The 22,536-nt window shown below is 51.8% G+C and overlaps 2 protein-coding genes across 9 annotated transcripts in view; both read right to left on the reverse strand.

Annotated features, from left to right (window-relative positions):
* The window catches only part of CRTC1 (CREB regulated transcription coactivator 1), a 79,308-nt gene extending 69,908 nt beyond the window's left edge, over window positions 1-9,400 (reverse strand). For all 6 annotated transcript variants that reach the window (XM_055343539.1, XM_055343535.1, XM_055343538.1 and 3 more), the window contains exon 1: window positions 9,270-9,400. In XM_055343539.1, coding sequence (XP_055199514.1) covers window positions 9,270-9,395 — 126 coding nt within the window. In that variant the 5' untranslated portion in view covers window positions 9,396-9,400. The remainder of the gene's footprint in view (window positions 1-9,269) is intronic.
* Window positions 9,401-18,653: 9,253 nt separating this feature from the next.
* The window catches only part of KLHL26 (kelch like family member 26), a 29,390-nt gene continuing 25,507 nt past the window's right edge, over window positions 18,654-22,536 (reverse strand). For 2 of the 3 annotated variants that reach the window (XM_055344488.1, XM_055344490.1), the window contains 2 exons: window positions 20,840-22,417; window positions 18,654-19,948 (listed from right to left, as the gene is read on the reverse strand). In XM_055344488.1, the coding sequence (XP_055200463.1) occupies window positions 19,798-19,948; window positions 20,840-22,417 (1,729 nt within the window). In that variant the 3' untranslated portion in view covers window positions 18,654-19,797. Of the gene's footprint in view, window positions 19,949-20,257; window positions 22,418-22,536 lie in introns of those variants that run through there. The other variant, XM_055344489.1, reaches the window with a different exon arrangement.

Here is a 22,536-nt window from a genome sequence, read left to right on the forward strand (position 1 = left end):
ACCCAGCCCCTCCACACGGTGAGCCAAGCACCTCTCCCATCAGCTTCTCATCTGTGCAGCAGGAGAAGCAACAGGCTTTTTCATGGGTTACTGCACATGGGCTCTAGCAAGTCTGGATTTTGCCACTCCCTGCATCTTCGTGTCACTCATGTTGCCATCCTGCTGCAACCTTCCATGGCTCCCCATGGCCCACAGCCAGGGTCTGGCCCAGGGCCCTCCACAACCCACTGCTCTGTCCATGCAGTCTACACTCCTCAAGCACAGGGTTTCAAGAGCCTGGAAGGCTCTGCTCATCCCTGACCAGCTGGAAAACTCCCAGAACAGCATGAGAAGACAGAAAAGGTACCAGAGACTGGGTTAGTCCAACACAGGTCAAATACCAACTCACCTGTCTTTAATGCTCTGTGACTTTCTCCAAGCCTCAGTCTCCCCCTCTATAAACCATCAGCTGGGGAATACACCATCAGGTGCCCAGGGGTGTTATTACCTGTCACTAGGCTTGATGCTAGTATCTCATGGAACCAGGGCCTCCACCCCGCCCTTCTGCACCTGCACAATCCAGACACATTGAGGGCTGCAAAGGCATGGCTGCTCAACCTGAGGACCACAGACACCTGGGGCTGGATCATTCTCCAGGTTGGGGCTGTCCAGGCACTGCAAGACACTGCAGAGTGCTGAGCAGCATCCCCACACTCCACCCACCAGATGCCAATAGCATCCTCTCATCCCAAGTCAAGACAACCAAAAATGTCCCCAGATGTTGCCAAATGCCCCTGGAGGCAGAATTGGCAGGGGTGAGTATCCTGCGCCACCTATCTCTGATGCTTCCCTGGCACTGTGCTCAAGCCAATCTCTCCCCAGACTAGATTCCATCCCCAATATCAGCATGCCATTTCTCAGAGGGGCTTACTTATTTATTTATTCATGAGAGACACAGAAAGCGAGAAGCAAAGACACAGGCAAAGAGAGAAGCAGGCTCCCTGCAGGGAGCCTGATGCGGGACTCTATCACAGGACCCCAGGATCACGACCTGAGTCAAAGGCAGATGCTCAACCGCTGAGCCACCCAGGTGCTCCAGAGGGTCCGATTTAGAAAGAAATCCCTAACATCAAGGACTCTTAATCCTGACCCCTGAGGTACCTTTGCCTCATATCACAAAGTAGTACCAGGGGGAGCCCCAGACTCCTGAGCTAAACCCAGAAACCCCCAGCACAGAAAGCAGCAGGAAAGGGCTGACATGTAGCCTTCCACAGTGCCTGTGATGGCCCAGCTCTGACCCAGAATTAACCCCAACCAGGACCAGAAGGACAACTGCAAGGACAAGAATTACCTTGCACAGTCCCCCAGGCCAGCTTTAGGAACAGTGACAGTGGAACACTTCCTTGGCTCTATGGACCCACAGATATTACCAACCGAGGGCCAGACAGCTGGTTCACACCCCTGACTGAGGCTGACCCTCTCCTTCTGCATGGCACAGCTCTGGTGACAGCAGTGCACACGACTCCCAGCAAGGCCTGTGTTGACCAGGTCTTCAGGTCCTCACTCAAATTCAGGCTCCCACCTGGATCTGCAGAAGCAGAATCTGAAGGGGAGCCCAAAAGTCTTCATCCTTTAACTCACAGGTAGTTTAGAGGCCCTCAAAGTGACAGAACCACCACCTACCATCTTCCAACCTTCCCTGTTGCTCTAAATTAGGTCTCAAACTGTGGGTAAGATCCATTGTCCTGGGACCTGCAAACTACTTCTACAAGGCTCCAGATGGTAAATATTTTTGCCTCTGTAGACTACATGGTCTCAGTCGAAATGACTTAACTCAGCCATAGATAAGACATAAATGAACAGGCATGACCATGTTCTAATAAAACTTTATTTACAAATGGCATTCCACATTAAATAGAAGGAACTGATTTTATCAATTTTCCACACACACAGTTGGGGCAGGACTGTTAGAGAAAAGTTATTTCAATTATATGTTTGTTGTTGGGTGCTGGGATGCCATACAAACACTAATTTCTAACTATGGGTCAGAGTCAAGGAAGTGAGAAGGTGCTGTCCCTCAGCCAGTGACACCCCCCACCGTGCCCAGCAAGTGTCTGCTTGAGCCCGTTTTCATTTCATAGGCACATGCTCAGGAAAGGAACTCCCATGCATATTGATTCCCTAGGGTGATGGCAGGTGGTCAGGGCGTACAGAGGTAGGGCCCCCTGCTCTGGGGAATCCAGGAGGGCTTCCTGGACCTGTAGCATGCATGGGCATGGGTGTGAGCTTAAGGAGGGGATCTCTGCACAGGATCTCAGGCTGGTGGGAGACACTCAACAGTCACCTGTGGGAAGCATGCATGGAAAGACTGGGAACAGGGCTGGGGCTCCCGTGAAGTCTCCTTCCAAACGAGAGCTTAGAAGCTTGTCCCTTGCAGGCTGTGGAATGGAGCACCCAACCTGACCTAGGCAGTGACTTTCACAGAGAGAAGAGCCATAAGTCACAAACAAAGGTGCATATATTGCACCCCTCAGCTACCACCTCTGTGACAACAATATTCAATGGCAAGAAATATGTCTCCTCGGGTCCAACTCACAGGAGGAACATCTTCCAACATGCTTAGCTGCAGAAACAATCACATCTCAGAGAAATCAAGGCCCAAGTGGCACTAAACGTGCTCTGGCAAGCAACAGAGGTTCTAGTCTGTGATTTTAATTTCTTGTTTCGGACACGTTGTGTGTGATTGTCTCAGGGTTGAGCACCAACTCTACCTCTTCTAAGCTGGGACACCACTCTGGGCCTCAGTTTCCTATCTATATGGTGGAGAAGACGACAGCTCCTCTCTAAGCAGGGCTGAGCTCAAGAAGAGCAAACTTGACCCACTGCCTTAGGATTAAACTCTCATCTTGCCCCTGGGCCTTGCTCCTACTATAATCCCCCTGGCTTATTCACCATTGGCTCGTACCAGCAACAGAGTGAGGATCCCCAGGCCCTGACAATGGATGAATGAAGGGTCCACTCTACACCTCAATGGTGAAGGCCACACAACTTGTATGAGCAGGCCAGAGAAGGCCAGATGTGTGCATCTGCAGACAACTCCCAGGCCCATTGTCCCGAGGTGGTTTCAACAAGGCACCCAGACTCTGCCTTAGCCTATGGGGAGAGCGACCTGGAGCCACCATCACAAAGGACCATAAAGTGAGAAGTATAAAATGACAGGACTTTATTCCCTCACAGTTCTGAAGACCAGACTTTGGAAATCCAAGGGTGGGCAGAGCCACATTCCTTCCATAGGCTCTAGGGGAGGATCTTCTTGGTCTCTTCCAGCTTCTGGGGGCTCCCGGCATCCTTGGCTCATGGGAGCATCACGCCAGTCTCAGCCTCTGTCAATCATACGGCCTTCTCCTGTGTGCGTCTGCATGTTCTCTTTTTTATGAGAACGTCAATCACAAGAGTTAGGACCACCCCAAATCCAGGATGATCTCATCTTAAGATCCTACTCTTATTTCATTGACAGAGACATTTCTTCCAAATAAGGTCACGGCCACAGGTTGTGGGGGTGAGAACGTGGGCAAATCTTTCTAGAGGCCCCTATCCTGTTCAACCCAATACACAGTGTGCAGCTCACAACCTGGAGAGCACTGAGCCTGCTGGGGCTTTCTGGGGGCGGGAGATGGCTCACTCCCTCCTCTCAAACAGAGCAGCTCGGGGAGTCCTGCATGCGTGTGTGTTGAGGCTGCAGATGGCACCAGACACTTGAAGCAGCCGGCACAGAGGCAAACAGTGCCAAAGCCAGGACTGGGGCCAGGACTGGGGGCGGCCTTCACGCTCAGCTAACCCGAGCCACCACTGCGCTATGCCTGCCGCCCAGGGACCCGTTTTCCTCCAGCCTGTGCAGAGCCACCCCCGTAACAGGGCAGGGCCAGGAGAACACCCTTCTTCGGCTCAGCCATAACTGGCAGCCCTGGCTGGGCCACCAAAGACTGGACTGCTTTGCTTAGCGTGTGGGCTTTTTCTGGCCCAAGTGGTGCTCCCCGGGATGCTTAGCGATCAGTCACACGCAGAGCCTGCTGCATCCCGAGTCCCTGGCAGGCAGGTGACACACCCCATTCCTTCCCCTCACTCCCCTACATGAGATCTACCTGCACATCCGGGCAAGTCTGCTGCTAAAACATCACAAAAGACAGTAATCCTGGTCACTGCCACAGAGATCTCTCTGCTCTGGCCACCTCTCCTCAATCCCAAACCTAGGTGCCACAGCAGCCTTGCACTGTCTGCCTGCTTCCCTTCTTACCTCCTTGCCTGTTCAGCTCACAGCCATCTTTGTGAGACAGGAAGAGTCCTAAGATGGTTAAATGGACAGTCACTCTATGATCTGGCACCTATCACGTGACCTCCGTTCCTCGGTATATACTCAAGGGAGAAGAAGACCTGCACCCACACAAGCTCCTGGGCGCAAACGTCCATGGCAGTGATACAGTGGCCATAAGGTGGAAACAACCCAAATGTCTACTGATGGATGGATATATGGAATGTGGCAGGGCCACAAAATGGAGTATTATTCAGCCTTAAAAAAGAAATGACACACATGCCCAACACTGTGAATGTACCTAATGCCACAAAACTGCCCACTTAAAAAATGGTGAAGGTGGTGAATTTTTTGATACATATATTTGTTTATATACTTTTTATAAATATTTTATACATATATATATATAACACCACAATTAAAAAAAAGAACGAAGCACTGACACACACTACAATGTGGATGAACCTTGAACACATCGTGCTGAGGGAGAGAAGCCAGACACGAAGGACCACATGTTTCATGATTCCATGTATATGAAATGTCCAGAATGGACAAATCCATAGAGACAGAAGGCAGATTAGTGGGTGCCAGGGGCTGGGGGAGGAGGCGTGGGGCTTCCTTTTGGAGACGGAAACATTCCAAAGTTGACTGCTGATGGTCACACAACTCTGTGAACGTGCTAAAAACCACTGAATGGGGGATCCCTGGGTGGCGCAGCGGTTTGGCGCCTGCCTTTGGCCCAGGGCGCGATCCTGGAGACCCGGGATCGAATCCCACATCAGGCTCCCGGTGCATGGAGCCTGCTTCTCCCTCTGCCTGTGTCTCTGCCTCTCTCTCTCTCTCTCTGTGACTATCATAAATAAATAAATAAATAAATAAATAAATAAATAAATAAATAAATAAATAAATAAATAAATAAATAAATAAAATTAAAAAAAAAAACACCGAATGGTATACTTCAAGGAGGAGATTGAATGTATTCGGAATCGTACCTCAATAAAGCAAAGGAGGAGGCCATTTGCCATCACAAACCTCCGCAGGGCTCCTCCTTCAGTGAAATCCAGGCTCGCCAAGTCACTCCAACCTCACTCCAATACTTGCTTCTCCACAGGCCAGCCTCACTGTCTTATGATGTAGCCTCAACCTCGCCAAGCCTTTCCCACTTCAGGGCCTCTGTGCCTGCCTGTCCCTCACCTGGGGCACTCTTCCCGAGTGAGAGGGAGTGGGGCTGCATCTCATTGTTAGAGTACCAGCTTCCCACCCTGGCCACTCCCAACACATCACTCTGTTGCATCCCTCTGAGAACATCTGTGTTGTTCATTTGCAGCAACTCACCTGTCCCCACTAAAAATTCACCAGCTCTCCAAGACTGTGGCCCTCACATGCCTCAGATGCTGTTTCCCCAGCACCCAACGTAGTCCCTGGATAGTCCCTGAAATGTGCTGCCCCAAGCTCAGAGGTCAGGATTCTGAGGCCCAGAGAGGTTAAGACAACTGCCCAAAGTCACACAGCAGAGCACCACAGCTCTCCCGGCATCTTGGGCTCTCCCAAGTCTCAAGACAAGAATGGAATATCCATATAGCCACTCCTCTTCCCTGCAACTTAAAGGGGTCTCTCTGACATCACACCTCACGTCCACACCTAACCTACTGCTTAGGGTCCCTGCCCCTGGGTAAGATCACAGCATGGATTTATGCATCAGGCTGAATGATTACTGGCTTTCACACAGTAATGGCTTGCCTATCACCACCAAGAACTGCAGACTGACACACGGGAGCATGAATTAAGGCTCTACTCATTCCAAGAGTAAGTATGCTACCCTAAAGAATTCATGAGAAGAAGCAGGTACTAAACCAACCACATCCCACCTGTTCACAGGTATAGGTAAAACTTTGGCATATATTACAGGGGAAGGCTGCAGCCACAGGAGGGCAGAAAGGGAGCCTGCATCAGGTGGGTTCGCTCACCTGCACCTGCACCAGGCACTGCAGATGTGCCACTCATCACATGCAACAGCCAAACAGGCCTGTAAAGAGCTTGCTCAACTTGGTCCCAGGTGTGAGAAAAGCCACCAGCCCATCCAAGACGCCACAGCCATACAAGTGGGTACAGAGCTCTGAACTCTATCTGCCCAGGTACAAGGCTTGTACCCCTGCCCACTCAACATCTCCTCCAGACTGAAGGGTTTTTAGCCTCAGCACTGCTGACGTTTAGGACCGCATCACTCTCTGTGGTGGGGGCCATCCATGAATCGTGAGGTGTTGAGCAGCAACCCTGTTCTCTACCCACTAGATGCCAGTAGCACCCCCTCCCCCAGACGAAACAACCAAAATGTCTCCAGACATTGCCTAATGTCCCTGCAGGACAGAATCACCCCCCGTATGGAACACTGCTCTGTCTCATGAGATCCAGTGTAAGCTCACCTCTGCCCAGGGTCACGCCCAACTCCCAGTATAAAGGAAGGTAACAGAGAGGGAGGAAGGAAACAGAGAATGGTTACCAGGACTGAGAGAATGACTGTCTGCATATTTTACAAGTCTTTTCTAACTCCATCAATAGATGACATATAAGCAAATGTGCTCCACGCATTCAATGGAGTATTACTTGGCTATTAAAAGCAATGAAAAAAAAAATAAAATAAAAGCAATGAAACGGGGATCCCTGGGTGGCTCAGCGGTTTAGTGCCTGTCTTCGGCCCAGGGCGTAATCCTGGAGACCCGGGATCGAGTCCCACATCAGGCTCCCTGCATGGAACCTGCTTCTCCCTCTGCCTGTGTCTCTGCTTCTCTCTCTCTCTTTATCTCTTATGAATAAATAAATAAAATCTTAAAAAAAAAGGCAATGAAATTCTCTGATACATGCTAATGTGGATGAAACTTGAAAATATTATGCTGAGTGAGAGAAGCCAGACACGAAAGGTCACATGCCGTACAATCCCATGTATATGAAACGTGCAAAATAGGTAAATCCATAGACACAGAAAGCAGACTGGCGGCTGCCATGGCCAGGGGAGGGCAGAATGGGAGTGACTGCCCATGAGGATGGGATTTCTTTTGAGGGTGATTAAAGTGTTCTGGAATTAGACACTGGCGATGGTTGCACAACTCTGTAAATATACTAAAATCCACTGGCTTTTACACTTTCAACAGGTGAATTATATGTTACACAAACTATATCTCAATAAAGCTGTTATTTTAAAGAAATCTTTTCAAATACAATAATACATTTCCAACCTCAATGCAGAAACCAGACCTCCAGTTGTGACGACAGCCATCAACCTAATATAACCTCCTTCTTCCTGTTACACTACATACACCTTCTGCATGAGGCAAGATAAAGTGGACATTCCTGCCCTCAGAAGCCCTGACTTATAAGAACACTCAAGGTACATGCTTGCTTGCTTGCTTTGCTTGCTTTGATTCATTCAATCACCAACCATCTCCTTCTCTACATGCTAAGCAAAAACATGAGCTGCTAGAGCAAGAACAGGCAGTACCTGGTCAATGGTGAGCACCCCAACAACATGTGCCAAACAAACGCACAGAAATGAAGATACACATTCTAGCCTATATGGTTGTGATCTCACAGAGAAACAGGTGAGTAATTAGAAGAGCTTGACTTGAAAATTGCACCTGAAGAATTAGAGACTGAGGCTCTTATCACAGAGGTATGTCTGCCTAGAACAGTCAGATCAGAGGCCGAGTCCAGAAACCAGCCATATGCATGTCTGCAGCTCCCATCCAAATCCTCCCTGAGGCCTAAAGATGCAGGACAGGGGGGAGGGTCCCACCACTCTATAGGAATGCAGCAGAGACTTACTGCCACCTGTGCAAAGTGTGCTCTCCTCCTTGACCCACAAGGACTTGCCAGACACACTCGACAAAACAGGATACTAAGGCCTGAGAAGCCTGGTACCTCAGTGCAGTCATGTGGCCAGAGAGCTGGGCCCAGGAGAAGGGCCAGGCCTCCCACTCCTCTAGGGGCCAACAGTAGCTTCCCAGGTGAGGTGAGCAGGTAACCTGGCCTGCCTCTGCAGGCCAAACACACCCAGCAACTTAAGGAAAAATTGTCCCTCCACCCTGGTCCCGAGAGACCAGGAGCCATCCGTGGCCAGCTGTCCCTTATCTCAGTGGGAGGAGCACACCTGGTCCCCACCATATGGGCTACCTGAGGAAGGGGTAGCTGTCTCCACTCCAAGCTCCAGGATGGAGAACAATCTGCCTTCTTGACCACCCTCAGGTTCCCACAGGAGAGGGCACCAAAACTTTCCTTCAGATAATCCAAAAGGGAGAAATACCTATCCCACCTCAAGTCTGCAAATAGGGATACCTGTCCTTCCTCCAACACCCAGGGAGTGAAGGCACAGGTGACACAGGTAGAAAGAACCTGTCCCTTCAGATAGCAATGATGTGGGGACAGCTGTTCCCCTCAGATCTCAGTGATGTGGGGGCACTTGTCCTGCACCAGGTACCAACGATATGGAAACACCTATCCCCCTCCCCAGGCAACAATGATGCTTACAAGCAGCGCCCAGTTCATACACCTCACAGTGACATCCTGTCTCCCCTCGGTAGCAGTGATATGGAGGCATGTGACCCCTTCAGGTAGAAGGGATATAGAGACACCTGTCCCTCCTCAGGTACAGTGATGTGGTGGCTGGCACCTATTCCCTCCAGGTAGTAATGATGTAGAGGCCACTGTCCTCTCCGGATAATAATGATGTAGTGACACCTATCCCCACCTCCAGGTAGCAATGATGTGGGGGCACCTGAACCCTTTCAGGTACCGGTGATGTGGGGGCACCTTTCCCGCCCACGATGTCCGGGGCGTAGGGACACCTGTACCCTCTGGCTGTGCCAAGCCCCGCCCCGACGCACGCGCCCCGCCCCCGCCGCGCGCCCCCCGCCCCGTGCACACGCCGGACACGCGCCCCCTCCCTCTCTTCCCGGCCCCGAAGGGTCGGCGCGGACAGCCCCCTTACCCGCGCGGCCCGCGTCAGGCTCAGGTCCTTCATGACCTCCTCGAAGGCCGCTGTCTCCTCTGCCTGCTTCTGGTTGTGCAGCGCGATCTTCTCGCTGAATTTCCGCGGATTGTTCGAAGTCGCCATCTTCTCGCCGCCGCCTCCTCCTCCTCCTCCTCCTCCACCTCCTCACCCCCCCCCCACTCGCCAGTGCCACCGCGCAAGCGCCGGCCGGGCCCGCGGGCGGCGGGCAGTGCGCAGGCGCGTTGGTGGTCGTGAGTGCGGCGCAGGCGTACGGGAGCGGCGCGCGGCGCGGGGGCAACTGCGCATGCGCACGTCTCAGGGGCGCGTTTGGGTCCAGCAGAGGAGGCGGGAGGCGAGGGGCGGGAGGTGGGAGCGAGAGTAGGTTTTGGGCACATGCGTAGCGAGTAGACTCCTGGCCCGCTGGACAGCGGCCGCCTGGCTGTTGGACAAGCATGGTTCGCGGACCGGCTGGGGCGCCGGAGCCCCCAAGGAGACCGCCGGACCCAAAACCTTCCAGTTTACAAGGATGGGGCCAGCAACCCACAAGGACAGGTAGCACCCCGATGCTGAGCCGGGACTAGGACTAGTTTGAGACCAACCAGTCCAGGGAGTTGCTCATTCATGCATTCATTCATTCAACGAATATTTATTGAGCGCCAGTATGTGCCAGAAACACTGGGGAAAAGGCGTGAGCAAGCAGATGTGGTCCCTGACCTGATGGGGTGCGCAGTTAGGAGGGGGGACAGACATAAGCAACCAACAGATGACCCAAGAACATTTCTGATGGAGATAATTGTGATGTGGAAAATAAAACTAGTAATGGACTGGCAGGATATTGATGATAGGAAGGGAGGCTCCCAGCCACCACTGTCAGGGAAGTAGGGAGGCATTTGAACTGAGACCTGAACCTTGCCAGCAGCCTCCACAGCCCCAAATCCCAGGCATCGAGGCGCCTGGGTTGTTGTGGTTGAGCATCTTCCTTCGACTCAGGGCGTGATCCCAGGCTCCTGGGATCGAGTCTCACATCGGAATCCTCGCAGGGAGCCTGCTTCTCTCTCTGCCTATGTCTCTGTCTCTCATGAATAAATGGATAAAATCTTAAAAAAAAAAAAAAACAGATCATCTTTAACATCTTGCTTTCCCTATCACCTTACATTTGACCAGTTTCTACTCTCTGGACTCCTAATCCTGAAGGAACATAGGTTTGCCATGGGGAGCTAAAGGAAAGGCCCAGAAGTCCCACCTAGACTACATCCCGCAGTGAGAAGGATAGCAGGGTCTTCCCAGTGGCAGGAGGGTGAACCAGGGAAACAAGAAAGGTTCTGACATCTAATTCTCCCTTCCCAAGCAGAGGGACCATGACCACCAATATCAAATATTGGTTTATATTCAGGAGGCTTCAGGGGTTTCTAGGCATGGACAGGGTGGGAGCCAAGAGGAGCAGCCAGGGGAATGTGCGATAGCTCTAATTGTACAAAAAGCACACTTAAAAGAAAGAAGCAAAGAGAAAAGAAAAATTGATTTTTATTTTTTAAAATATTTTATTTATTTATTTATTCATGAGAGACACACACAGAGAGAGAGAGAGAGAGAGAGAGAGGCAGAGACACAGACACAGGCTCCCATGCGGGGAACCTGACGTGTGACTTGATCCCGGGACCCCAGGATCACGCCCTGGGCTGAAGGCGGTGCTAAACTGCTGAGCCACCCAGGGATCCCGAAAAATTGATTTTTAAATTTTTAAAAAAGAGATTTTATTTATTCATGAGAGACACAGAGAGAAGCAGAGACATAGGCAGAGGAAGAAGCAGGCTCCCTCTGGGGAGCCTGACTCCAGACTTAATCCCAGGACTCTGGGATCTACCCTGAGCCAAAGGCAGATGCTCAACCACTAAGCCACCCAGGTGTCCTGAAAGATTGGTTTTTAAAAAGCGCAGTTTTTACTAGGGTGAGGGAATGGCTAGAGGGGTTGCTTGTGGTGATCATAGGGAGACACCAGTATTTTATGAACGTGCTTTTTGTTTACACTTTACAACAGTTTAGTGAAATATCCTTATATTAAATATATATAGATAAATTTAAATTTGGAGTGCCCTGGGCACTACCATGATTTTATTTTATCCTTTTTGTTCATATGGTTTTGAGCATTTTCATGATCTTCTGACCTTTCTGCCTATGATGCTTGCATCTGCCCTCCCTTTTTGGGTGCCAACAAATGAACTGCCCTTCAGGAAACATTCTGCAATTTTCAATCCATGATCTATGGATGGGGTGGGCTTCATTACCCTCTCTCCCCACAAACACACCTTCCCAAGTTGGAAGTCTTTGCCAATCATCAGAGCCCATGGCTTTGCTGTCATGATTGGTTCAAGGCAGGCATGTGATCCTATTTGCCTAAAGACAGGCAATTCTGGAATTTTTGCTTGGACCACTGGAAAGAGAAGCACCCTTTTTCCTTGGATGACTGGTTTGAAGGATAACACAGATTTGCAGTGCCAGAGGTCACTACTTGAAGAGAGATGTCCCAAGAGAGTGACCCTACACAGAGAAAAACAGTGCCAAAGTTAGAGAGACACTGAACTCCTGGATCCAGCCATGCCTGAAGCTAAATACTCCTGCATTTTCATTTTTTAAAAAGATTTTATTTATTCATGAGATACACAGAGAGAGAGAGAGAGAAAGGCAGAGACACAGGCAGAAGGAGAAGCAGGCTTCATGCAGGGAGCCCAATGTGGGACTTGATCCCAGGACTCCAGGATCATGCCCTGGGCCAAAAGTAGGCGTTAAATGCTGAGCCACCCAGGGATCCCAGTACTGCATTTTCATGAGCTAGTAATTCTCTTTTTTTCTGAAGTCGATTTGAGGTTTATTTTCTGTCTCTGGCACTGAGACCACAGCTTCTGGGAGTCAGGTGCAGAGCTGGGCATTCTACAGATATGGTTTCCAGTTCCAGCCATCATCTTGTAAGATTGAAGAGGAAATAGAGACCAAGCAGGAATGGCAGCTGCCTGTACCAAGTTAAGTGCTAGAGCCAGGACTAGACCTCAGGCCTGATGACAGAGCTCAGCTTCCTTTGCTGCAGTGGGTTTTGTAAGGTTTAAAGGCTGTTAACACATGTCAGGTGCCTGGCTTATAACAAGTGCTCAAAAATTGCTGGTTACCCTGATCACTTACATATGCCTGCACTAAGCTGGTTTCTGGGCAGAGTAAATAAAAAAGAATTGGTAGGTAGCAGGGGTTATCAGGTCACCAAACCGGGCCATGCCCGCAGAGCAGAGGTGAAGAGCCAGTGCTCGCCCTACTCACCCCCATTCACCCCACACCCAGGCGGTAACTCAATCCGTCCTAAACCCTGGTGATGAGTCAGAGGAAGCAATGAGCCTGCTTATTGCGCAATGCCGGACAGGGACCCAAGCCCTCCTCCCGCTCCATTGACCCCCAGCCCTGAGGAAGGCGAGGCTGAAGTGTCTGGTGACCAGGGCAGAACCCAACCCTGCTATTTTTTCTTTTTTCACTCATCAAAGAAAGCTGCTAATGCCAGTGTGGCCCGGGCAGGCTTCTCAGAGCAGCCCATGGCCTCTGTAAATCAGGGTGGATCTCATGATCCCCATCACACTCATGAAAAAAAAATCCACCCTCCTCCGGGCAACTCAGGAGGCCCTCATCCCCTTTCTGCCTCCCTGGCCTCTCATTTCAGCCAGTCTGGCCTCCTTGCTGTACCACCTCCAGATCTCTGCACGCCCTGTCGCCTCTGCTGACTGCTTCTGCGTCATTGTGGCACCTTCACAGCTGGCACCTTCTCATCTTTCAGGTCTCTCCTCTGAGAGACCCTCCTTGAAGGCCTATCTGAAATATATCCCTGCATGTGTGTCCCATGACCTGGGAACACCCCACTCTCTGAAGGCAGCTGTTTCCAGGGTCCTATCTGCTCCCCTCTAGACCGACTGAGACCAGAAGCTGAAAGTATATTCACCCTACCCAAACATTCCCAGACTCAAGTTCCCTGTATAATGCACAAAAGACACAGACACACCAATTGCTTAGTCTTAAGGCTTATTCTCTGGGGCGCCTGGGTGGCTCAGTTGAATGTCTGCCTTCAGCTCGGATTGTGATCCCAGGGTCCTGGGATTGAGTCCTGCATTAGGCTCCCTGCAGAGCCTGCCTCTGCCTCTGCCTCTGCCTCCCACTCTCTCTGTCTCTCATGAATAGATAAAATCTTTAAAAAAAAAAGGAAAAAAAAAGGTTTATTCTTTATCCCTTGAGGCTCTGAGCACTTTAAACCTCTTTTTTTTTTAGAAGATTTATTTATTTATATGAGAGATAGCATGTGTGCATGCACACACAAGTGGAAGGAGGGGCAAAGGGAGAGGGAGGAAAGAATCTCAAGCAGACTCCCTGCTGAGCACAGAGCCTGATGCAGGGCTCAATCTCACAATCCATGAGATCATGATCTGAACCGAAATCACAAGTCAGACGCTCGACTAACTGGGCCACCCAGGTGCTCCTAAGCCTCATTTTATACTTGCCTATTCATTCTGTTTTCCTGGATCCCCAGAACTAACACAAAACTAGGCACAGATGGAGAATTAGGAAGTGTTTGTTAAGTGAATCATTTTTCTGCCTGGGAAACTCCTATTCATCCCTCAAAACCCACCTTAAATGTCCCCCCCTCCCATGCCAAAAGCCCATCCTAACCCCTAAGGAGAGCTGTGTTCCTCACTCTAGGGCACACCCGACCCTGGGTCCTCTTCCAGCCAGTCCTGACCCAAAGGGGCTGGGAGTGTCCAATTGTTGAATAGTTTCACTTTAGTTACACAGCACATCCAAGGGTGAGCTAAGTGAATCCTTTTAAGCCACTTCCTGCTACCTGCAGGATATGGTTTTCTCTCCTTTGCTTCAGAGTTCTGCCTGACTCCATTTGTTCCTGGCCAGCTTCTCCAGCATCATCTCCCACTCTTCCCTTTCTCACGTCCGCCACTCCAGCCTTGCTGCATTCTGCCAAAGGCTGTCTCCCTGCCTAGAATGCCCTTCCTCTGCATCCAGGCCATAGCACTCCTCAGCATTAAGCTTCTAAATACAAGCTTTAAATTAAAACCTAAACTCCTGGGGTGCCTAGCTGGCTTAGTTGGAGGAGCACACAACTCTTGGTCTTGGGGTCATGGGTTCAAGCCCCACATTGAGTGTAGAGATTACTTAAATAAATCTTTTTCAAAAATGATAAAATAAACCTAAACTCCTGAGCATTCCTGTATGGTCCAGCCCTTACCAATTCTCCACCCATGTGACAATGGGGAAGTGACTTCACCTCTCTGAGCCAGGCTGGCTTGTGTTAAATGTGGATGGTGGTACTCCTCATTGCAGGCTCTTGGGAAGATTAAATAGATAATGCACGTAAAGCACTTAGCTCAGCGCCTGCTTCCTCGCAAGTATTCAATAACTGTTAGGAAAGAAAACCCTACCTCGAGATGTTAGTTTTCATGCCTTGCTTTTCTACACTGCCTTATATGGAATCTTAGTCAATCCGGGGTACCCACATCACATAGAGGTGAATTCGGGCCATTGGAGCAGGAAGGCAAAGAGGAAAACCATCCAGACCCCGTCTTTGACTTCCAAACCAGGCCCTCATCAAAGTTTTGAAAGGCAAAGCAAGAGCCAGATTTGATTATGAAGCAAAAGGGAAGAACCTGAAGGAAGCCAGAAATACCAGGCATGGAACTCACCTTTTACCATTGAACAGGAAGAGGTTAGCTAAGGACCTAGGCCCCTTGTCCCCCCATCCCAGGCTGAGTGTAAGTGAGGGGGGATCAGGGCAGGGCTGCCAAAGCTGAAACTAAGGGGCTAGGGATCCAGGGGATGGCATTATGGGACGGCAGGACAGGAGCAGCACCAATAGTCCAGTGCCTCCCTGGCAGCCACCCATGCTGAGGAGATGTCTGGGGTAGGCCTTCCAATGACACCACGGTGCCCTGACACTTGGACAGACTCCCCAACTGAACTCACCACACAGACCCTCTCCCTACAGCCCAAAAGCCCAGGACACTTAAAACCCCAACCTAGGGGATCCCTGGGTGGCGCAGCGGTTTAGCGCCTGCCTTTGGCCCAGGGCGCGATCCTGGAGACCCGGGATCGAATCCCACATCGGGCTCCCGGTGCATGGAGCCTGCTTCTCCCTCTGCCTGTGTCTCTGCCTCTCTCTCTCTCTCATTCTATGTGACTATCATGAATAAATAAAAATTTAAAAAAAAAGATCCAATAAAAAAATAAATAAATAAAACCCCAACCTACATAACAAAAAAGAGGACTGGCCACCAGGGGGTAGATTGTCTGTAGGAGCAGTAGAGCAGGCTTTTCTCTTTGGTGGCCCAGCATCTGAGTCCCCATCCAAGTCTGGGAAGTTCCCACAAGGTCAAGTAAGCCCCACCGACAAGAGAAGCCTCAAGAACAATGGTACAACTGATCAAACTATGGGCCTCAGTCCCCCTCTTTTCCTGTGCCCTGCCCTTTGCAACACCACTATGTAGGTCTTCTTTCTTAAGTCTGAGGATATGTCCCCAGCCCTGATTCTAGACTTCACCATATCATTTGCTTTGGCCAAAGGCATCTGGGCAGAAAAAACAGCATATGATTTCCAAATCTGGACCCTGGTAGGCTCACATGATTCCACTTGTCCTCTGGTACCAGTGTAGAACACAAGTTGGCCAGCAGCTAGTCCGAGGAGGATGTAAGACAGGTGGATCTGAGACTCCTGCCTTTTCCAGCCTTGCACCTGGAAGCAGAGCATGCCCAGCCAAGGGCAGCCTAGAATGAGCACCCTCCAGCCTAGTCACAGGCACATGAAAAACAAACATTCACTCTTGCATGCCATTGAGACATGGAATTGTTTGTTATCCAGCAGTAACAGCTAGTACACTGATATACTCCTTTTCCCCACTCCATGGGCAGCTGGTGCATTGACACACAGGATGTGGGCTAGGCCAACAGGATGTTTGCATTCTGGAACAAGTGGTGCAAAAAGTAGCATTGAGATGGGAGCATCTGGTTTTCAGGGGCAGCAAGGCTGAGTGCCAAGGGCAGATGGCAGTGCCAACTGAGGCATCTGGATTCCATGGTAATGGCAGAAGTGTCCTCACCAACCAGTTAGTTCCCTGGCATGATTTTAGCTGATCACCCCAGCTGCCTCGTGCCCTTAGTTCCTACTGTTTTCTGAGCCTGATTTTCCAGCCTTCCTGCCACTTCTGTGAGGAAATGAACATTTTTGCCCTTTAAATCAGCCAGAGGCAGTTTCTGTTGCTTGCAATAAAAACCGACTTATATAAGATGGGTACCCCCCCAGCATATTACATTTATAATGTAATTTTGAAATCTGAGTTACAAGTATTAGAATATCTGACTATTAGTATTTTAAGCAACACAGGCATTGTGATTTCTCATTAAAAGGAGTTTGGGGGACTCCTTTTAATGGAGCCTGGATGGCTCAGCAGTTGAGCATCTGCCTTTGGCTCAGATCATGATCCCAGATCTGGGGATTGAGTCCCACATTGGGCTCCCTGCAGGGGGTCTGCTTCTCCCTCTGCCTATGTCTCTGTCTCTCTCTCATGAACAAATAAATAAAATCTTAAATAAAAAATAAAAGTTTGGAGGGGCATCCAGGTAGCTCAGTTGATTGAGCATCTGCCTTTGACTCAGGTCATGATCCCAGGGTCCTGGGATTGAGCCCTGTATTGGGCTCCCTGCTCAATAGGGAGCCTGCTTCTCCCTCTCCCACTTCCCCTACTTATGTTCTCTGTCAAATAAATAAATAAAGTTAATTAATTAATTAATTAATTAATTTTTTAAATAAAAGGAGTTTGAAGGTCAGAGGTTCCAGGGTGGGACAGGCAGCCCTGTGATTTCAGGGCCTCCGCCTTGGGAGGCGGCATCTCTGCACCTCACTTAACTTGCTCCTCATGGCCACAAGATGGCTGCAGAAGCTCCTGGCATTGTGTCCTCACAGGAAGCAGTAAGGGAGGAAAGGGGGCAATAAGGCCTCTCGGGTGTCCAGAAACCCCCACCCCAGACCTCTTCTTAAAGCTTGCTGGCCAGATCTGGGAAATGTGCCCAGATCAAAAACAACCCCAGCAAAAGGCATTGCCAAAAATGGCTCAGCCAGATCCTAAATTAACCCCTGAGGCTGGGCACACTGCTGCTGGCACCAAATCAGGGCTCTGTCGGTAAGGAGGGAGAAATGGCTGCCAGGATGGCAACTAGCAGGGTCAGCCACAAGATGTAAGCTGGTACCTTGTTGCAGGCAAGAGTGCAGGCAGCATCATGGCCTTCTTGCCCTTGGGGTACGCAGGCAGATGGTACCCACAACCACTGGAGTGGATGAAGCTCTGCTCCCACCTCCCATCCTAGGACCTCTCATTTGTGTGGCAAACACTTCGACAGTGCCTCCAAGGCCAGGTGCCCCTAATAAAACCTGTGCACCGAGTCTCCACCACGAGAAGCAAAATCTCTGGGGCCTGTGAGAACACAGGAGAAGGAGCTACGTTCTCGAAGACAAAGCCAGGGGCAGGTTTCCAAGCTGGCCAGGTCCAGGGCAGATTCCCACCTCACACGGCTCCCCAGAGGCCCCCTTGGCCTCACTTGCTGCGAGGCCCCAGAAGTCACACTTGGCCTGCCTCTAGCGGGCCTGAATCCCACTGTCCCAGGAGACAGTGTTTTCCCACAGCCCAAGCCCAGGTGTGGAGGGAGGCTCCTGCCGGCCGCATCCACAGTCTTGGTGGGGAAGCAGGCCATCTGGAAGCAGACAGGCTTTCCCCAAGCTCAGTCTCTACACGCAGTGGCTGGCCATTCATGGTCCAAGCTGCCCTGGGTGAAGGTGAAAGGAGATGAGGTGACAGGCTCCAGACCCCTTCAGGGTGCTATGCAGAGGGGCCCAGGCTGGTCCAAGGATGAGTGTGAGCGTGTTTGTGTGAGCAAGCACGTGAGCATGTCGTTGAGCATGAGCAAAACTATGTGTGACCATGTGAGTGTGCATGTCACAATGCATGAGTGCAGGTGTGCATGTAAGCTTACGCATGTGCGTGCATTTGTGTAAGCATGTGTGTGCAAATGCATGTTCCGCCTTTCTCTGAAGGACACAAACGTTCACAAAGTGAAGATTCAAGCCAGTTTCTGCTAAATTAAAAACAGCTTTTTCGTGTTTAAAGTTTACAATACGAAAAATAATTTTCCTTTCTTCCGGGGGGGGTGAAGAGGGAGGGGCAGGGGGCCCCTGAGAACATTCCATGAACCAGCCCAGACGGTTATGCACAATCGACCCGGTTAGATACGGCAGCGCCCCCCTTCCCTCTGCAGCCCCACCCCCTGCGCCGGCACCCCTGCCAGCTCATTGGGGACAAGATGTTCTGAGGTGTGAGCTGATCTGGGGGGACTTGCAGCTGGCAAAAGATTCTCACTGCCCCCCTGAAGGGGCCGTGCCTCTAGCAGGGAAGGGTTCTTTTTGGGGGAGCTCAGGTCGGGGTGAGGGGTGGTGAAAAGGGACTGGAATGTTCTGGTAAGTCCCCAAGGGCTGCTGCTTTCGTTTCAATGCCCCTGGCAGCACGGGCTCCTTCCTGGTTCCAAACCAAGTTTTTATTTCAACACTGCCCCCGACCCACACATCCAGCCTTGCTCTGGGACCCTGATGGCTGCTGCACAGGAGCACCAGCCTGCAAGTGCATTTTGAGGGTGATCTTGGAAGCCTCCCCTCTCAGAAAGCTATCTGTGAAATGCAGGCATTCTCCAACATACAGGCCAGTTCGCAGCGAGGCCAGCCATGAGAGCAGAGGTTGGGGGCAATTCACAGAGCTCTTAGGCCCATATGGAATGGTGATGACTTCATGCTTCCTTTAGGACCTGCCCTGTATTTCCCCCATCATGGCCTCCAGGGAGAGGGGCTCCCCAGATCCCCAATCTCACATCCCAGTACTGAGCAGATGGAGACAACCTGCCAAGAGCTGGGGGCTGTCTGGTGGCAGGGGGCCAAGCCGCCAGGCTCATGGAAGAACCTGGAGAGAGTCTCTCCAAAGGCCACCCCGCCCAGGGCAGATTTGCCCTCTGTCTTCCAGGCACTCAGTAGAAGTTCTGGCCACAATTCCTACTGCCCCTACCCCTGAGCCAGTGGCCAGCCCTCCTTCCAGCTCCTCTGCAATACTGGAAAAGGGCAAAGAGGGGAGAGGAGCCCCTAACTACACCGAGGACATGAAGAATCTGTGACCCATCAGGCCCTACAAGCTCAGTACTGGGCCTGCTCCATCTTTTCACCGTAACATTTTTATTAAATGAAGGAAAACATTAGGAGATGACATCTGCTAAGATATGAGGTTAATTCTTTACACGGTGAGTGGGTCACAGAGACACGACATCAATCGTCCATTAGCAGCAGAAGAGACACTTTAAGTTGCCCCAAGGGTACAAATCCCATTTATAAGACAGCAATGCTGGTGTCTTAAAAAAAAGCAAAACAGAACCAAAATAAAACCAAAAAAACCAAAAACCAGCTTTAGAGGTTTGACACCAAAACAAATGTGGCCAGAGATGCCACAAAGCCCTTGAAAGGAAGAGGACACACCACCCACCCGGCTTGCCTTGCTGAGTGGGCACAGGCCTGGTGGCATGACAACGTGAATACGGGACAAAGCAGGAGTAGATGGCTGGAAAAAGGGAGAGAAATAGAAATTATTAGACTTGTGGAAAGCAGACACACTGTGAGTTCTAAAGCAGGTGTGCCCCTTGAACCAGGGGGTGAGGACGGGAACGGGGGCATCTCGGCTTGCTCCTCATCAAGGCCCCAGGAGACGCCCAGCGCCAGGTGGAAGGAAGGCCAACTTTAAGGACCATCTCTGAGAGCTGGCTTCTGGAAGTGAACAACCAAACACACCAAAGGTACAGGACCCAGGACAGGCGTGAAGACAAGTGCAAGACACTCCTCCAAGCCCACCCTCCCACCCAAGCAGCCCAGACTTACTTGAGACAGAAACATGCCCACCCTCGAGGTCAACTCTGAGCTGGGTTTTTCCCTGCCAACTCATCGGCTCCTAGAGGTCCATGTGTTACAGAGTTTGGGGTGGTGTTTATTGTAAAAAATATATGACATGAGAAGCTTGGGAAGGGGGCAGGGTGCAAACCATGGATTTGGGGATCAATGTTCATGAGTTCACATCCAAATGTCTGAAACTGCCGAGCTAGAGGAGGAAAGAAGTGGGACAAAGCCACATAACACCTCAAAGGAGACCCCGATTCCCTCGATGAGCGGGGATGTGGGACAAGTGAGGAAACCTCCTTTCCTTAGATGTGAATCTGCTGCCATGACATGTCAGCCTCACCACTGGCAGGCTTCCTCAGAGGGCACAAAGCCAGGATCTGCTCTAGGAAGGAAGGAGAGACCCCAGGAGGGGGCCTTATCAACACAGTGGGCCCCAAGATGTCAGCCCATGGACCGGGACAGGGGGTGTTCTGTGGTTTGTGGCCCCAGTGTGCGCTCAACACAGCCCTTACAGAGATAGCATGAGGCCGGGCCAGGCCCCAGGGGTCCCAGGAGCTACCTCCTGGTCCCCGACCGGGGCAGCAGGACAGGGGCACAGGCAATGCCTGCAAAGGACTCTGGGAAGTGCAGGTCACGCTCCCACTCGTCCGTCTCTGTGTTGTATACTTGCACAATGCCCGTCACATTGTTGAGGCGCCAGTTGTAGCCCCCCACGATGTAGATCTTCCTGTCCAGTAGGCAGCAGCCGGCCTCTGACTGGCCAGCCCGCATGGGGCTCACACTGGTCCACTGGTCTGTTTCGGGCACGTAGTACTCCACCGCCAGCACGTCAAAGCAGCGGTCGACGTGGTCCATACGGCCACCCAGGGCATAGATGCGGCCGCCAGCACCCACCATGGCGTGAAGTACACGGGGCTCGCTCATGGGTGCCTTGAACTCCCACTGGTCAGCGGCAGGGTCATAGCAGTGCAGCGCCTTCTTGTCTTCCACAGAGATGCCATAGCCGCCTGAAATGTAGAGGCGGCCCCCCTCTGAGGCACCCGCGTGGCCCCAGGTGCGGCGCTTCAGAGAGCAGGCGTAGCCCCACTCATTGCGCCGTGGGCAGTACCTCTCAACTGAGGCCAGGCTGCCGGCCCGGTTGCGGCCACCCGTGGCATACACCATGCCACACAGCACGTTCAACTGGAACTGGATACGGCTCTCCTGCATGGCCTGCAGGCGCAGCCAGCGGTTCAGGTGGGGGTCATAGCGGTAGCAGGCGTCCACAGCACCCTCACCACTGCGGTACTGCAGGTGCTGGCCCCCGGCCACGTACACAAAGTTGTCTAGCACAGCCACACACGTGTGGCTGCAGCCCACCTCCATCTCTGTAAGCTCCCGGAAGTGGCGGGCACCCGGCTCAGGCAGCTGGTACACCTTACTGCTGACAGAGCGGTCGCTGTCAGTATAGGGTGTGCCACCAAAGGTGACCAGGGAGGGCACATCTGAGCGCACGACTGTGCGTGGGGATTGCATCTCGTGCTGCCGAAAGGGCAGCACCTGGTAGTTGAAGGCCTCCAGCAGGTACTGGCGGCACAGCATGTCCTCCACCATGATGTCCAGCGTCTGCACGCTGTCCACCAAGTCTGACGACCGCATGAGCGGGAAGCGGATGTGGCAGAGCACGTGGCTGGCCCGTGGCCGCCGGGCTGGGTCGTGCTGCAGCCAGCGGACTGCGGCCCGGAACAGATCGATCTCGGCACAGCTCTGCAGCCGATTGCTCTGCAGGAAAAAGACGAGGCGCTCCAGCGGCAGGTGCAGGAAGTCCTCCTCCTCTGCGATCTGCAGGAAGTGCTCAAAGGTGAAGGCATCCACGGACTCCTTGAGCGAGGCCAGGCTAAAGGTGGTGGCCATGTGGCCAATGTTCAGGCAGGTCTCTACGCTCATGGCGGCCTTAAGGAACTCCTCGCACAGCTCCACCACAGGAAGCATCTGCAGGAACACAGCCGCACCCAGCACATCCTGCACACAGTCCAGGTCCAGCGTCACCTCGGCACTATAGGCAAAGTCAATGATGTGCCTCAGGCCACGGGCTGACACACCCTTCAGCTCGATGACATCCTGGCTCGCCTCCCTCATGCCACCCGTGAACATGGCCCTGAAGTTTGGAAACACAACATGTGGGCTCAGGGTTGCCAAGAGGCCTCAAGGCCACCCAGGAATAGCCTGGCCCCTAGATGCCATAGCAGGGCACAGCCAACCAGGGGAAAGAGGCCA

Source organism: Nyctereutes procyonoides, unplaced genomic scaffold, assembly GCF_905146905.1.
Source record: "Nyctereutes procyonoides isolate TBG_1078 unplaced genomic scaffold, NYPRO_anot_genome, whole genome shotgun sequence".
Taxonomy (NCBI): domain Eukaryota; kingdom Metazoa; phylum Chordata; class Mammalia; order Carnivora; family Canidae; genus Nyctereutes; species Nyctereutes procyonoides.